This window comes from Aythya ferina (assembly GCF_964211825.1).
Source record: "Aythya ferina genome assembly, chromosome: 1".
NCBI classification, from domain to species: Eukaryota; Metazoa; Chordata; class Aves; order Anseriformes; family Anatidae; genus Aythya; species Aythya ferina.
In genome coordinates this window covers 76,734,013-76,749,943 of record NC_140296.1, presented here as the reverse complement: position 1 = coordinate 76,749,943, position 15,931 = coordinate 76,734,013, and the positions used below count along the sequence as shown (strand labels likewise).

Here is a 15,931-nt window from a genome sequence, read left to right as displayed (position 1 = left end):
GGTATTTTCCCTTCCTCCTCTGCCCCCCCTTGCCCACCCCATTGCCTCCGCAGGGGCAAGGGGTCCTTCAGCCTCTGCCGAGGGAGGCACATTGGTAACCGAAGGGGGAAGACCGCAGTATATACAGCTCTGTCTGATACCTTGGAAATATCCGGCCCGCGGGAGTTAGCGCAGGCATGCCATTCATTCCACAACATATAAATGCCCTCTTTAGAGCCTCAGCTAAGCAGCAGTTTCATTTGGATTTTGAGGCACAGGTCTGCCTTGTTTTTCAATAAGCAGCAAGCTATTTTTACTGTGGAAAAAAAAAAAAAAAAAAAAAAACACGTTTTAAAGGCATGCCTACTAGCATACAGACAGTGTATAAAATGGATAAAATGTGGATTCAAGGAAAATCTCCTGCATTAGCGTTCTATTCATAGCACCGATTTCCCTCTCTTCAAAAAAAGGACTTTTCTCCTTTTTAATTTATACCAAGTGTGATGTGTTAAAATGTTTGGAAATTCTTTAACGAAAGCACTCTGACAACTATTTGGGTTTTATTCTCAGAAATCTGGATATCTGACTATCTTCACCAATCAACAGAAGAAAGGAAAAGGATACATTCCTAATTTGAGACAAAAATCACAGCTAAAGGGAACGATTTCACTTTTAACATAAAGTGCTAACAACAACAAAACGAAAACATGGAAAGAGCCTCAGGCAAACTTCACAGTAGAGATACCCTAAAAATATCTGGATATGGGTACTAGTATCAAAATCTTCAACCACTTTGAAAAACAAGCCTCAGAGTACATATGTAAAAGGTCAGAGACAGAAAAATGAACATATGATCCCTGCAGAGCTGCATTCTGAAGAACACCATTCATGGGCTGGAGGGTGGGGAAAACGTTTCCACAGCCAGGACACTATCCACAGTTTCGGGGTGTTTCTAAAGGAATCAGAGTCCTGGACACAGGGTAATTTATTTTTAAAGCGGACAGAAAAGCCTTTTATAGCTGCTCCATGGCTTCTAAATGTAAAGGAAAGGAAACTTATGGTTGTGATTAAGGTCAAGAATAAACATGATTTTCTTTATCAACTGACTTCAGAATGAACAAGCCAAATATCTGAAGAACAATACGGGCAAACAGTCATACGTGCAAAACTTCAAAAAACACAGATGTTCATCTACTGTACATAATTACAGAAAGCAGATTCCAAAAAAATTATTAGAGTAACTTTTAATGGCAGAATGATGGAGTAGTATTTCAAAAGAACAAGACAACTTTCTAAAAATTCGGAACCCCTTAAATGTAAGCTGTTAGGGGAAGAAAACATATAATCAACACTGTCATTCAGATGCTGTTGCTGAAATAATCAGATAATGGCCAAAAGGCTTCATAGAAGTCAGATACGGTGAATGAAATAGTCTTTAACAAGGATCTGAACTGAGACCTGGTCAGTAGTACCGATAGCAATGAAAATGTATTACCAGCTTAAAGCTGTTCAGCAGACCTTGTGCAACAGGCTGGAGATCGGCTCGCTCCTAGCAGGCAGATGTCCAGAGCACACAACCCGCTCCATCATCACTGTTACCAAACAGAAGCCACGAACAGGCACGGACAGATCTGCGAGATCACTCCCAGAAGGAACTTACCCAACACGCTACTACAGCCTGCCTTGGCACCAGCAAGTTCATCTGCACCCGTGCCGAGCCCTACAAAGGAGGCACTTCACATGGCAGCACAAGGTTTACAAAAACAGGCTGTTTTCCGTAATTGTCGGAGTTTTATTTAATCTGTCAGGTTTCTAGAACAGAGTCACAAATTTTACAAATGTTTGTTAAAATAAATAAGTAAAAAGCTCGCCCATATGTACCATCTGGTGTTTTGTCTTTTATTAAGTCATAGAAAGACATCGCATAACTTGGCTTAGCATGAAAACAGGTTTACATCTAAGGCCCAATGAAAAGTTCTTTTTTTTTTTTTTTTTTTTTTTTTTAAATGCACTTCTGGGAAAAGTTAAGATTTATTTTTTTTTAAAGCACATGACACTCCTAGGAGACAAAAACTTGGGACATCAAAATTTGTGCCAAAATCTCCACAAGCTATTTTTGAAAATGCATTAAAAATGAAGATGATGGACCATTCCCTAAGATGCCCTTGAATCTGCAAGAAAAGACTCTGTACAAATAACTGAGGGGTCCTTAAAGGCCATTCACAGCCAGCTACTGTCCCCTCCAGCCCCCCCCCCCCTTTTTTTTTTTTAAAAATGATCATGGCTTAGCAAACCTTCCACAGATCACTTCCCAGAAACACTTCTCAGCTCCAACCTTCAGAATTGTAAAGTGAGAATAACGGGTACTAACAGATAGTAAATCCTGGGGGTGATCAATTTTTCAGATGATTAAATGGCATTGCACAAAACATTCACATACACCTTCCTACATCTTTGTGTTTGGATACATGCTCGTGGATTAGAAGACTTTTTGCTCTGAAAACCTTCTATTGTATTTAAGTCAAGAAATTTAAAGACTTCTCCAAAGCTTCATATAAACACATCCAGAAAAACAGTAAAAAAAGACAAGGAGGAATTTGCAAAGCAGCTTATTTTACAATAGGAAAATAATTCCTGGAACTGGAAATACAATATCTTTATAGCACCATCAATCAATCAGAACCTAAGAGTCAGACTGATCATAACTATCTCAACATTTTACACCAGAAACAGGCTAAAGGGAAAGACTTGCTTAAAGCAAAAATGTAAGGGTTTATTTCATAATCCAGCAGCTAATTCCCCCCCCCCCCCCCACACACACACACACATATCACCTTCCCGAACAGAAGGCACTTAACCAGCACACTTCAAGAACAGCAATCATACTCCACAACTCCATCAGTTCAAAGTGACTTGACTGAAACTAGCTGGTCATTATATATATATTAAAAAAATAATAATTTAAAAAAAAAAAAAAAAAAAGCTTCTTAAATTCAGTGCATTACGTGGTGTTATGGGAAATCGAGGAAAAGTTCAGCTGAATGAGTATGCAAGACTGCCAAAGCCCGGAGAAGTATTAAACACAAACAATGAGACAGGCAGCATCAGGACAAGCACTAGGACCTCTTGTGCCCCGTCTCTGAGCACACTCCCCTTGACTAAGGCAAAAAGCTTAGGAAATCCATTATTTTTAGACTCCTACATTGTAGCTACTTTTGATTAATATAAGTGAAGTGTCACTTCTTTCTGAAGTCCTTGCTGTAACTAAGTACATTAAAATACTGTCCCATTCGTGTATTAAACTGCAATTTCCCAAGGGTTCAGAACTAAAAGAAGTTTTCACATCAGATTTTCCTCTTGATGACTTCAGATGTACTCCCCAACTTCCCCTAGAGGCAACAGAAATTCTGTAATTGAATTGGCCCAACTAAGCAGCAACATTAAACTCAGAATTGAAATTCAAATGTCCATGCAGAGTCTTGAGTACATGCTGCCTATTTATCGCAGATCTCAGTACAACCATAACCACAAGAGCAGGACTAGATTTTCCCTTGAATAAACTATGAGCTGGCAGAAAAGCAAAGGTAATACAACTCAAAACAATGCAAAGTAGTTTTTTAATGTCATAACTCAATACATTGCATACAGTTGGAAATATTAATCTGAATATACAGTACAAATATACAGGTTCTTAAACTGGAACCTTACAGGTTACCTACTGGTGAAGACTTTAAATGCATTTTCAATTTTATTATACAGAGAGGATAGAGAAAGTGTAGCTTTCTCTATCTCATAATGGATAATGAACAGGTCTAATATGTATTTCTCATCAGTTACTGTTAGAGACCATTTAGATTCTCCAACAACTGATCTATGTATGAACCAACAGCTGTGATACTTTTTTAATAAATTGTTCTTGGGTTAACTTATTTTGAAGTTTGGGTTACAGAGACCTATGTACCATATCAGATCTTTAATACTGCCAGTCTTGTTTTTATCCAAAAGATGAAATCTGAGGGAAACAGAAGACACAAATGTTTAAACAGTCATTTCCAAACATATGTAATACCTTCTCCATCCACAAATCATCCCTACATTGCCAAAAAGAAAATAGAAATGTCAGTTTAGTTTTTATTCTGAAAGTTCCCTTTTTAAGCATGCATGGGGTTGTTGTTCCAGTCAAGTAACTTTGGACTGTAAGAAGTGTGACACAATTTGTTTATGCTGCAGAATTGGATAATTATGCAGCATTTTCAGCCATCTTCCCAAACACAGATAAGCCACTCTTTCTAAGAATCATTGTGTGTTAAGGTTAAAAAGTCTTAGTTTTAGCTGTCTAAATGGGAATCCAATATTAAATAAATCAACTTTGAAATATTGCGTGTTCACAGCTTTGATACCAACCTTTGCATTTTGCCATAAGGAATACTAATCACTGTACGTGTGAAAAACCTTCAGCCTAAGTACAATATAAATCAAAATAGTTTCAATGACGTTCTCTATACATATTTCATCTTGAAAATAACTCTTTCAGAAAGCTACGAAAGATATCTTCTGATCCTCTGCTGCCAGTTCAAGGCTGTTGATACCACCATACTTTATTTTTGTCCCACTGCCAATTAAATGCGCTGAAGTAGAAAAGTCTTCAAAAGCAACAACAACAAAAAAAATACAGCAATACCGGTTTTTGATAGTCACTAATTCAGTCCCTGACGGCAATCAGCTGTTAGCCAGCACAGAATCTCACCTCAATCCCCCACACTAGAAGGGGACAGACCGGACTCATCACTGGATGCAAGAGACCTTCGTACTCTAGCAAAGCACCCACAGGACAGGAAAAAACAGGCCAAGAAACAGGAACTGAGAAATACTCCAGCTTATCTGAAAATACAACACGCATCTCGAGCTAGTCTCGCTAGGTAGGAGCTGACTCAAATGATTCAACGTGCCAGGAGAACTGACAGGGCCGTCAACTTTTAGCAGAGGCTCTCCATGTTTTTAGCACGCTCTGAATGTGCCAAATCCAAATTAATTTTCCTATCTGGAACAGAATCAAGAAACGAGCAAGGCCCCTGTAGCATGGCAGAACAAAACCTAGATCCCCATTCCCTTGCCACTGAACAATTAAGAACCAAGGGGTTTATCTCCATGAAACAGGCCCTGGACTGGGCCACAAAACAGGCAAGGCAAAAACATGACACCAGAGCTCCTGCTCTTCTTCATAAGCAGGGAGCCAAAAGCCTTGTAAACCACGTAACTCCAGCATTACAGCCACCTCCTCCTCTTCTAGCTGGAAATTTCAACCTTTATTCCTTCCAGTCCCGTAGTGATGCTCCCGTCGAACAGTCTTTTGATCAGCTGTAGCCCAAAATACTGGCGGTAAAGCCACTTTTTCCAAGGCCTCTGACAGCTGCTTTGTTGGCTTTGCTATCCCCTCGACGTGCCTCTCCTCACTCCACCCTTCCTCAGGTACACCCCGTGCCTCCCCACCGAGCCGAGATTCTCCCTGGAGGTACTCCACTGTCAACATCCTCCCAGTATCGACCCGATCTCATACCCAACTCCCTCACACTCCTCCGAGGTGCCGCGCTGCCAGCATCCTCCCCAGCTCCCCATCTGATCATACACCCGATCCTCCCAGCCACCTCCTTCGCTCCCTGCCAGCGATGGCAACACTTGCCATCGACTCCACCAACCCTTCCTGAGCACTCCCAAGCTGCTGCTGAAAACCCAGACTCCCCCCCCAGATCAGCTCTGCAGGTTGTACCTGCCCCTCACGACTGAAAAGCCACTTCCACACCACTACCCAATGGACAAAGTTACAGTGAAACCTGTTTAAGACACTTTTGTTAGTTTTTATACATCTGTCTGACATTTCAAAGGTGAATCCTCACTTTTAAAAAGGTAACTTGAGATTCAGTGTTTTACCGTGGGGGTATTTTAGAAGTCAGTAGTCAGGACTGCCATTCACGAAGAGGATTCACCCAAGAGGGTTTTAAACTGACTCATCACTTTTGCCTAAGCCAGGTCCTTATTGAATTAAACTTAATTGCCATAAGCCATTTAAATATCCATCTGCCCTGAGGGTAAGTCAGCTGAGGGAGCTGAACAGGCCAAAACCCACCCTTCCCAAAAAGAGAAAAATTAAATGCTGAATAGCTTATTTTTGCCAGCTGGACTTAGTGTGAGGTTGGATAACCACCAGTACCAGTGCGAGAGGTACAAGACCATGAGGCTGGAGCGGGGGACACCGCTGCTTTTGGCAACAGGGAACCACTCGCTTGGTGGTGCTGTATTGTGAAACCTTGCTGAGCGTGCAGCCTGGGCTGCCACGGAGAGGTAGAGCAAGTCCCTCGAGGTTGTTCTCCTCTTTGGCTAGCTTCTTGCAGCCAGAAACAAGTTGAAGATCACAGAAAAGCTGCAATACTCCCTGGCTTTGCTGGTGAACGTGAGCGGTCACATCTGTAGCAGATAAGACATTCAGGAAGTTCTATTTTTAACTCTAGGCAGAAAAAGTATTAGTTTTACTGTTTCACCAAAATACCAGCTGAATACTTCTGTTCGGCCTCACGTGCAACTTTACAAAGCTCTACCTTCCCGTAATCAATGTGAAATTATAAACCAACATTACATTGAACAGACACCTCTACGGTGCTTGTTAACAGGACTTTGCCTGCTATAGATAAGTTCTTAATTTTTTTATTGCCTACAACTCATTTGTTCTCATGTTTGCATACTGCTGTCACTATATTTACATTTGCTGAAAATGTGAAGTTGTTATCTCTCAAACTAAACTTATCTCTAAAATCCAAGCCTAAATAGGATATTTTTTTCTTGAGATAACAGAACTTCAGACCCTAGCCTCATGACATTTCAAATCTTGTATTCTCACATGTGCGGTTTATAGATCTTGAAAAGCAGACACTCTCCCCTCCAACTTTTTCAAAGACATTCATTCAAATACGTAATTTTCTTCTAACAATGCTTGGTGCTGTCTAGCGACAATAAATACAACCACTATGTCTACAGTGACTCGCATATGCATTGGTCTACACACACACAAAACAGTAAACTACCTTTTCTGATAGTTTTGAGCACTAGCAACATCTGACAGACCAAGATTTCTCAGATCCAACTTATAGGCAAGACAGCCAATACCTCTGCACAGAACCCTCCAAGAATTAGCCCTTGTAACACGTGCCATTGCATTGCTGCAGCTCACTGCAGTCACAAGCCCTAATTTAGTCCTTTCTAGCCAGCACACAAACACAGCAAGGCAGGTGTCTGCGTTCCCTGACTGCTGAAAATACTTAAATACCTCCATCTAGAATTCAGTAAAAACTACACGTGCACAGGAGAGGAGGAAAAAAAAAAAAAAAAAAAAAAAAACTTTTACCTTTAACGAAGCATTAAGAAGCTTAACAATGCAACAACGCTCTTGGTTAATGAGGTAAACTTGGCTCTATAGCTGTTTGGATGTCTTACCACATGTGAATTAGGTCTTGCAGTTTTATGCTATCTAAGCCAGATTTTCAAAGTATATATATGTTAACCTGTAAAACCAGTCAAACAAATCACAATTCACTACTATTGTACTAAAAGGACAACCTTTCATTTTCAGGAAGAAGGAGTGGATGCTTCCCACCTCTACTTTCTGAGACACTGAAACATTACTAAAAACATTTAAAAATGTTTATCCTCAATTACTGGAGATAAAGCACTCATTTTTAACTATGTCATATAACAAGAGTAGTTTATCAGAAAATGTGAACACGTATTTCATACAGGTATTGCTTACTTCATCCAGGTATCTAATTCAGAGAGCTGAGATCAAGAAAAAAATGCAATAATTTAAAATTAATTTACCACGAACCAGCTCATTAATGTTTACGTGTTATCAGAATCTAACAATTGAAAGCAAGGACTGAGTTTGAAAACAAACTTTGAAAATGCACAGACATTAATTCTGAGACTCTCACATCTATGCTTATTTTGAATCATAAACAATTTCATACAAGTGCCATATAAAAGTTAAACATCTGCCTGTTTGAAAACCTACCAGACTGAATGAAAAAAAATAGATACATGAATCAAATAGAATGCATCTCTCTTCTGAATGGCAAAGAAATAAATATGTCATGGCATATAAACGTGACACTTTCACAACAAATGTCAGCTACAGCATACCTTTAAAAATATTACTGGACTATTTTGAAGAACTAGAGCACAAGCATGTCCTGATGGGTCGGGGGCTCAGGGCACCGCAGCCCTCTCTTCCCGCATGTGCTGCAGCCCATACTCCCAGCCGCATGCCAGGAGAGCAGTCGCACAGCTGCACGGCTTTCCCATCCACGCTGTGACTGCATCCAGGCTTGACATTTGCACAGAAAATTCAAAACATCTGGATCTCGAGCAGTACTTTATATGCATTGTTTTTCATACAAATTCTACCAAGTCCACTGTATTCGCTGCTAACTTGAGGTAACCACATGATGCAACTGCAGTGACCCAGATGTTTCAAGTGGCGGTGGTAAACTGGACTTCTTCCTTGCCGTGTTCAGAGAAACAACCTGGAGAAACTCTCCACTTTCTAATGAAAGCATGGCTGCTCTGCCAATCCGTATGAGATATATTTAGCTAGATATATTATATATAGGTCAAGTGATGTATCATGCAATGGAGGCAGCAAAAACAGATGCTCACAGACAATGGGGCTTCAACTGATAGCTGACTTTGGCAAAAAAAAAAAAAAAAAAAAAAAAAATCAGATAATTTCATCTAGACAGCTAAAGGAGTAGAAAAACTATTCCAGCATTTAATATCTCTTATTATTAAAAAAAATATATCCAATTTCTGGTTTCAACTTCTGACTATCAGACACTATTATAAATCTATTAAACAAAAGAGATCTGAAGTCTCAGATATCATAATCTCTTTTTACAATCAGCACTCAAACCACTTCTTAAACACCTCTTTAACTGAGTAAGTTCAGCTCCCTTGCTCTCTTGAGAGAGCATGTTTTCCAGATTCATACTCATTTACTCTTTTTTTTTTTTTTTTTTTTTTTGAAGATAACCATCTTCATCTCTTGTGACCTTAGCTCTGACAGCCTAAGGAGCTAATTTATTTATAAAATCACAACCAAATTAGTATTTCGGCATTTCTGCTCGCCTTGAATGATTTTCAAAGCATCACTTCCAAAAATACTTTTTTGCACCCTATAGGTTAATTTTTTTTTTTTTTTGACATTAACAGTCTGCATCGCACAAATAAAACACATGATTTAACTCTGTCCTGTCATCATCGTGTTTTCAGAACAAATATTACAACGATCAACAATTGATTTGTTCTCTTCCCATTCCAAAAATAGCATTAGTTCAAAACAAAAATGTGAGCTAACGCAGGTGACAAAATACAACAAAATTGAAGTAGACAAAAAAAGTCTGAAAACACACAAAAACTTAGTGCAAACTTTCAAAAACCGTGGTGGTACTGTGTTGTTGCCTTCATCTTTCCCATGCTTGGCAAGAGAAGTATTTGAATTGTAATGCTGAATGACACTGACCGTAACTCTCAGTGCAGGGGTTTAAGCCCAGCCTAGAAAAATGCTATTGGTGATTTAAACGATTCTCCTGATTGTCAATGGGCTGCTGAATGCTGTCAGCTGGGCAGATACAATGCACTATGCTGGCAGATACTCTCTGGCCTTGACAAAGAGGCCACTGCCTTTCCAAGGGTACCACACATGGTTGCTCCAGAAGATCCTTTGCCTCATTAGAGGCACGTCTTCCAGTTTCAGCAAAAGTTTGAGTAGCCCTTCTAATCTAAATCTATTTCACCTCCCAGCCCTTACCTGCCCTCAGAGCTGCTCCTCTCCAGGTCTCAGGGGAGGCAAGGTATCAAAAAGTTTGTCACTAAAAATGCTCTCAAAGCAAAAGTAGCAATAGCTCAGCAACTTAAACCTGTAGTTTTCTAGCTCTGAATATTTGACAAGAATATGGTGTAAGTTTCCCATTCGCCATCTCCTATTCCTTTATAAAAACTGAACTGGGGAAAGAGAAATCGCATGACGCAGCATCACGCTTTGCTTTGCTGTGAACAGTGGTTAACAGACCACATCGTTAGAGCAGCTAGCAGGAACTGCCTTTGTCCTGCTTCACAGGAAGAAGAGACTAGCTGGGTAGTACACTTGCTAAACACCAAATAAATGATGAGAACAAGGAGGAACCCTGAAATAGTTTGGGAGAAACAGCCCAAACTTCTGGACTTTTCTGCCCATTACCCACTACCTCGAGCTGTTCTGCAATGCATTCCTAATAATGCGTACCTGCCTAGTGACTTCCTCAAGCCAACTCCTTTCAAGCACACTACCCTTTCCTGCTTATTTCGACCTTCCATAATTCAGATTTTTCATCAGTCTCCTCCTCCAGCATATCTTACACCGCCTGACGTTTCACACCTCGTTCTTGTCCTTCACCTTCCAAGTCTCTCCTCCTTCTCCACAGGCTTCCCAGCATGCACGTTTTCTGCCTCTGAAGACTCCCCATCCCACGCGGGTGCTCCTTCTTTTCCCTTGGGGTTCCCTGCACAGCCAGCAGAGAGCTGACACCCTCACACCCTGAACCCTCACCAGACCGGTTTCTTCTCACCTGTTTTTCCCTGTCCTACAGGTTTTCAGTCCAGTTCCCCTACTTTTTGCTTCCCAGGCTTCAGGTGCCTTCTCCCTACCCCCAGCTCCTGATTTGCTTTGCTCCTCGCAGCTCTCCAAAACATCCCCCCTCCTGTCAAATCCCAAGGCCAATCCCTCTTGTTCCAACCCACCTCCTCTACAAGGCCAGGGCTCTTTCTCTCTGGGTTCAAGTTCACCAGCTTCAAGAATTAAGATGCTGCTGAGGACGCAGGACAGAAGAGCTACCTGATCTTAATAAAGATACCAGCAGTCCAGCTTGCAGGAAGCTCCTGCAAACGCAGCTGCTAGAAATACAAGTCCTTACCCAACCCATACGAATTCTTCAAAGCTTCCCAAACTGGCCCAGATGGATTATTTCTCCATGCAAAAATGCTGCTACACCTTGCAAGTTTAAAATCCTCATTCCAAACCAAGATGATTTAAATCTTCAAACAAACAAAGATGACAACTCACATTAAGAAGCTGAAGGAAACAAATCAAATCATCTCCCCTGGTGAGGTTCTGCAAAAACAGCACTGTGTCTTAGCTGTAGTTTCCACAAGCAAAAAAATCTAACAAAAACTCACCAGCTTGGAAAGCTTTTGCCAACAGTTTTGGCTAAGCTCTAATCACTTGAAAACACAGCCTTGTAACAAACAGCAACTGTAGTAAGACCTGGTGCCACAAAGATCATCAATATCAACCACAAATGCAGTCAGTCTTTTATAAGAGCATTCACGATCCCCAGTTATTGACCAGCATCTCCATATACTAAGTACTGTGCAAACACGAGATAAAAAGGCCATTTGCTGCCTTAATCTATTAAGATAAAAGACAACTACTACAGCAAGAAGAAAATATGCACTGAATGGTTTCACCTCAAGATCTACAGGGTCTACTAGACAACTGTCTAGCAATCTACACAGATCAACACAATAATTTCCATCAACCTAACCACTGATTTGATACCAAAGCAGCTTCTCGTATCTGCTCATTTTATCACTCTCCTACTGTTCTCCCTTTTCTTTATTCAATTTTTCCTACCCTAAAAAGAAAAAAATCATATGGCATCCACTTCTAGGTCCTTTATCCCTTTCACTCTGTTACCTTGACTTACCTCTTGCTCCTGTCACCTTCTTCCCAAACCCCCAAATCCTTCATACAGCACATTTCTCCTTCCTTAACTTCCCAAAATAGTATTTCCTTCTCTTCTTGGCTTCAACAGGATTATTTTTTTCTTATATCAAATAACCGCTTCATATTAAATTCACTAACCTAACTACAAAAGGCTGAGAAATCTCAAAGGGAATGTTGAGAAAAAAACAAACAAACAAACAAACAAACAAACAAACAAACAAAAAAAAAACTATTAAGTCCCAGCTACAGAGAAAGAGGAGCCCGTGGGGATGCTTGTAGGATCACTGCCCGTAAGAAAGCTTGGAGGTGCTGATTCTCAGAGTTCAGGTCATGTGCAACATGGCCCGAGGTCCCATAATTTCATCCAACTCCTCCTGGATAGAAATGAAACCAACACACTAGGAACGGAAACAGGGGGCTGACTTGTCACTCTATGGCAAATTGACAATGTTGAGGCAAATATGATACCAAACACATTATTCTACCTTACTTTTTCAAGTTCTTTTTGCAGAAAAAACACCTTCAGTACCATCTCCCTGGTGCTCCGACCTTTCCTTTCCAAACTTTGGCAGAACACAACTAACCTGACCCCTTCCTACTTTGTTGCTGCCCCCAGGAATCCGAGTAGCTGCAATGAAAACTCAAAAGACTGGCCACCTTCCGCTATGCAAAACACAGCCATCTCACTGCACTAACAGCAGCCTGTTCTCAGCCAGAGATCAACTCTGCAGTCATAAAACTAGCTTCTGCTGCTTGAATCCTGTAGAAACTGTTGACATTTCCTCATGGAAACATTGTGTCTTTTCTACCTGCCCCAGTGTAACTGTCTCAATCTCTGCTCAACAGCCTGATCTCCTCACCTGAAAAATACATCTCGGTTTAACCACTGGTGTGAAGTATTTAAAGAAATTTTCAAACGTCGCGTGGCATTTCAATTATTTCTTCAAAACATGAGGTCCTAATTTGAGCAGTGCTATTCGAATTGCACGGCGCTACATCGCCACTGAATTTAAACACTGCAGGGAATTGCTAAGTCTTTTTCTTTGCTGTCTCTACATAAAGTACTCCAGGAGACGAAACTGCACACCCCCTGAAATTTAATGGAAAGGACGGCACGCAGAGAAGCCACAGACACATTATTGTGTCACCGGTTACCTTTAAAACAGAGTACTGCAAGTAAGCGGACGTTAAAAAACGCACAGATCGCTGCAGAAAAAAATGCGCTAAAGCATAATAACAAGCATTTAATACATCAGCAAAAAATATGTGCATGCGTAAGTATGTCTAAACAACGAGACAAAAGATCTTGATCTCGTAGGTAAATATTTAGGCTATTTAAACAACTATGCATCATTGTGCAAGACGGCAGGAATTGCTCAAATTACTTCAGTCTTTAACCCAGACTGCGCTTAAATGTTTCTGTGGCCTGCTTAACATTCCTGGCATAGCTCTGGCAAGGTAGCTCTGGCCGAAGTTCAAACTGTCCTTGTCCAACTTTCGCTTACTATAAAAACATTGTTTAATATAGAAAAGCACACACGGAGACATATGTTTCTTATTTCGCAGACACCTCCGAATACTGACACTTGTGTTCCGCAGCTCCGCGTGGAAATTTTTGGGCGAGCGCGTTCAAAGCGCGGGTGCGTGCAGCAGGCGGCACCCTCCGCAGATATCCCCCTGCTTCCAGAAGTTTTAAAGCCCGGACAACTTTTAAGCCTTTATGGGCAGCTCTGTCAGAGGGCGCACACCCCACAGGGTGCAAAACCTGCTGCGATTCACCCCAAGCTGCCGAGACTCGGGGCCGGGACCGTGCCCGCGAGCCGGGGCCGGCTCCGAGCCGCGGCGCTGGGGCCCCGCTCGGCCCGGCCCGGCCCCGCCGCCCACACCCCGCCCGCGGCCGCGGCCAGGAAAATGTCGCCGCCGGGCCGCCGGGCACACGGAGCCGGCAGCGGGACCGGGATCCTGCGGGACGGGACGGGACGGGACGAGCCCAGCCCAGCCCAGCCCAGCCGGGGGCTCCCCGCCCGCTCCTGCCCCGTACCTGTCGCGGGGGTCGATCCACGAGGTCTGCCGGGTGTTGTGGTCGATGTAGAAGACGCGCCCGTCGAAGTCCCGCGCCTCCTCCCAGCCGGCGGGCAGCGGCAGCTCCGAGCTCTCCCGGCCCCGCTGCCCGCCCGCAGCCGCCGCCGCCGCCGAGCCGGGGCCGGGGCCGGGGCCGGGGCCGGAGCCGGGGCCGCCGCCGCCGCCCTGCCCCGCCGCCCCTTGCTGCTGCCGCCGCCGCCGGCCGCCGCTCAGCCACGGCATGGCCGCCCCAGCGCCGGGCCGCCGCCGCCCAGCTCCGGCACCAACCCGCTCCCCGCCCGCCGCCGCCGCCGGGGCAGCTCCCGTCCCGCGGCCGCCCGCCGCTTCCTCCCCCCCCTCTTCTTCCTCCTCCTCCTCCTCCTCCTCCTCCTCCAGCACTAGCAGGCGGCCCCGCGGGCAGCGGGACTCGGGCGGCTCCGGCTGCGCCGCGCCGGGCTCATCCTCCCCCGCGACAGCCCCGCTCGGCGCCGGGACCAGCCCCGCCGCCGCTACAAACCCCGCCCGGGCCCTGCCCCGGCCCCAGCCCCGGCCCCGGCCCCGGCCCCGGCCCCGGCCATCTTCCCGCCCGCCCCCCCTCGCCAGGGCCCGGCCCCCGCCGCCGCCTCCACCCCGCCCGCCCGTTCCCACGCCGCCGAGGGCCGGGCCGGGCCCCGCGGGGAGCGGCGCTTCCCCCCCGGCCTCCCTCCTGCCCCGGCCCCCGGCTCGGCTCGGCTCGTCCCGGCCCGGCCCGGCCGCCCCTTCCTCCGCCGCCCGCGGGGGAGGCGCCGCGGAAGCCGGGCCCCGGCCCGGCCCGGCCGCTGCCCCCCGGGGGCGAGGGGCGAGGGTGGTCGGCGGGCGGCATCCCCGGGAGCCAAGTGTTTGTGAGGCGTGGGTCAAAGCTAAGCCATGGCACAAAGTATTAAGTCAGGGGTTACAGTTTCTAGGATTTTAATTATGTCTCCCAGGCTTTCCGAGCCTTTATTTAGCTGAGGTAGGCGTTCTCAAATGGCACAGGTCTGTATTAGCAATGCCTTGGGACACTGGATTCTCTTGTTCAAAGAATAAAAAAAAAAAAAAAAGCCCTCTGCACCACAGCTCAGCTCTCCCTTCATTGCCTTTAACGGCCTTGCAGCGATTACCTTAGCACAATGTCCGCACAACAGCACCGTGCCAAGATGCTGCACCAGTTCATAGTACCTGGAAGCAGCAGAGCCAGGTCGTTATAGTAATCCACCAAGACTAATTAGCCCTGCTGAGGATATGTGCAGCGTAGCTTCCTCTTCCTCATCACTCCCCGCAGTCCCAAGATAGGGTCCAGCTTCAGCGAGGAACCTATGGACTGAGGCTGCAGAAACAGTACAGGACTGACTGACCATGGAGTGTCAGTATTTTGGGGACAAGGAGCTCAACACGGTGGTGGGCAGAGGGGAAGTGACGGGACCTAATGTGGAACATTTCATTCAGCTCATAGCCCTTTGACTAAATTCTCGTCTTAACTTTGGCAAAGTGCTTCAGGCTAGAGCCAGAACAGGACTTGGCTGGGTTGTGGTTTCTCGGCAGAATTATGACACACATGTTCCGTGTAAAGCATGAGCTGGATGTCCAGTATGGCTTGGATCTCGTGGATGCATTATAATTGCCGTTTAGGATGCATCTGCTGCTGTGTGAAGGACAGGGCCAAGACTTTCAGGTGCACAGTAGCTGCTTCTCCAACTGGTAGGTTATATCTCCCAAAATCTTCAACAAATGTGGAAAAAATATATATGTCTGTACATGATGCCTGGAAAAGATTTTCAGGCTAAACAAGAGAACTTGTCCTGAAAAACTCCGATTTAAAATTGTCCCAGCCTTCAGTTTTAATTTCTAGGCTCTCCATATTTAGAAAAAAACCTCTAGCTTAGTTTAGGAATGGAAGCTTCTGAATAAAGGTGCTGAAAAATGTGATTCCAAGAATCCAGCCAGCTGCACCCAGAGCTGGTTATGGCAGTCAGTAGGAAATGATAGGGCTAGCGGTTGCCACACAAGAATAGAAACTCCCTCTGTCTGCAGCATGCTTGTGCCAAGATGCCAGGCAGGAACTCTCTC

The 15,931-nt window shown here is 44.4% G+C and overlaps 1 protein-coding gene across 4 annotated transcripts in view; it reads right to left on the bottom strand.

Moving 5' to 3' along the window:
* Window positions 1–14,171, bottom strand: part of WWC3 (WWC family member 3) — a 99,989-nt gene extending 85,818 nt beyond the window's left edge. For 2 of the 4 annotated variants that reach the window (XM_084506658.1, XM_084506660.1), the window contains exon 1: window positions 13,827–14,164. In XM_084506658.1, coding sequence (XP_084362784.1) covers window positions 13,827–14,089 — 263 coding nt within the window. In that variant the 5' untranslated portion in view covers window positions 14,090–14,164. Of the gene's footprint in view, window positions 1–13,826 lie in introns of all 4 variants that reach the window. The other 2 variants (XM_084506661.1, XM_084506659.1) reach the window with 2 other exon arrangements.
* Window positions 14,172–15,931: the final 1,760 nt, after the last annotated feature.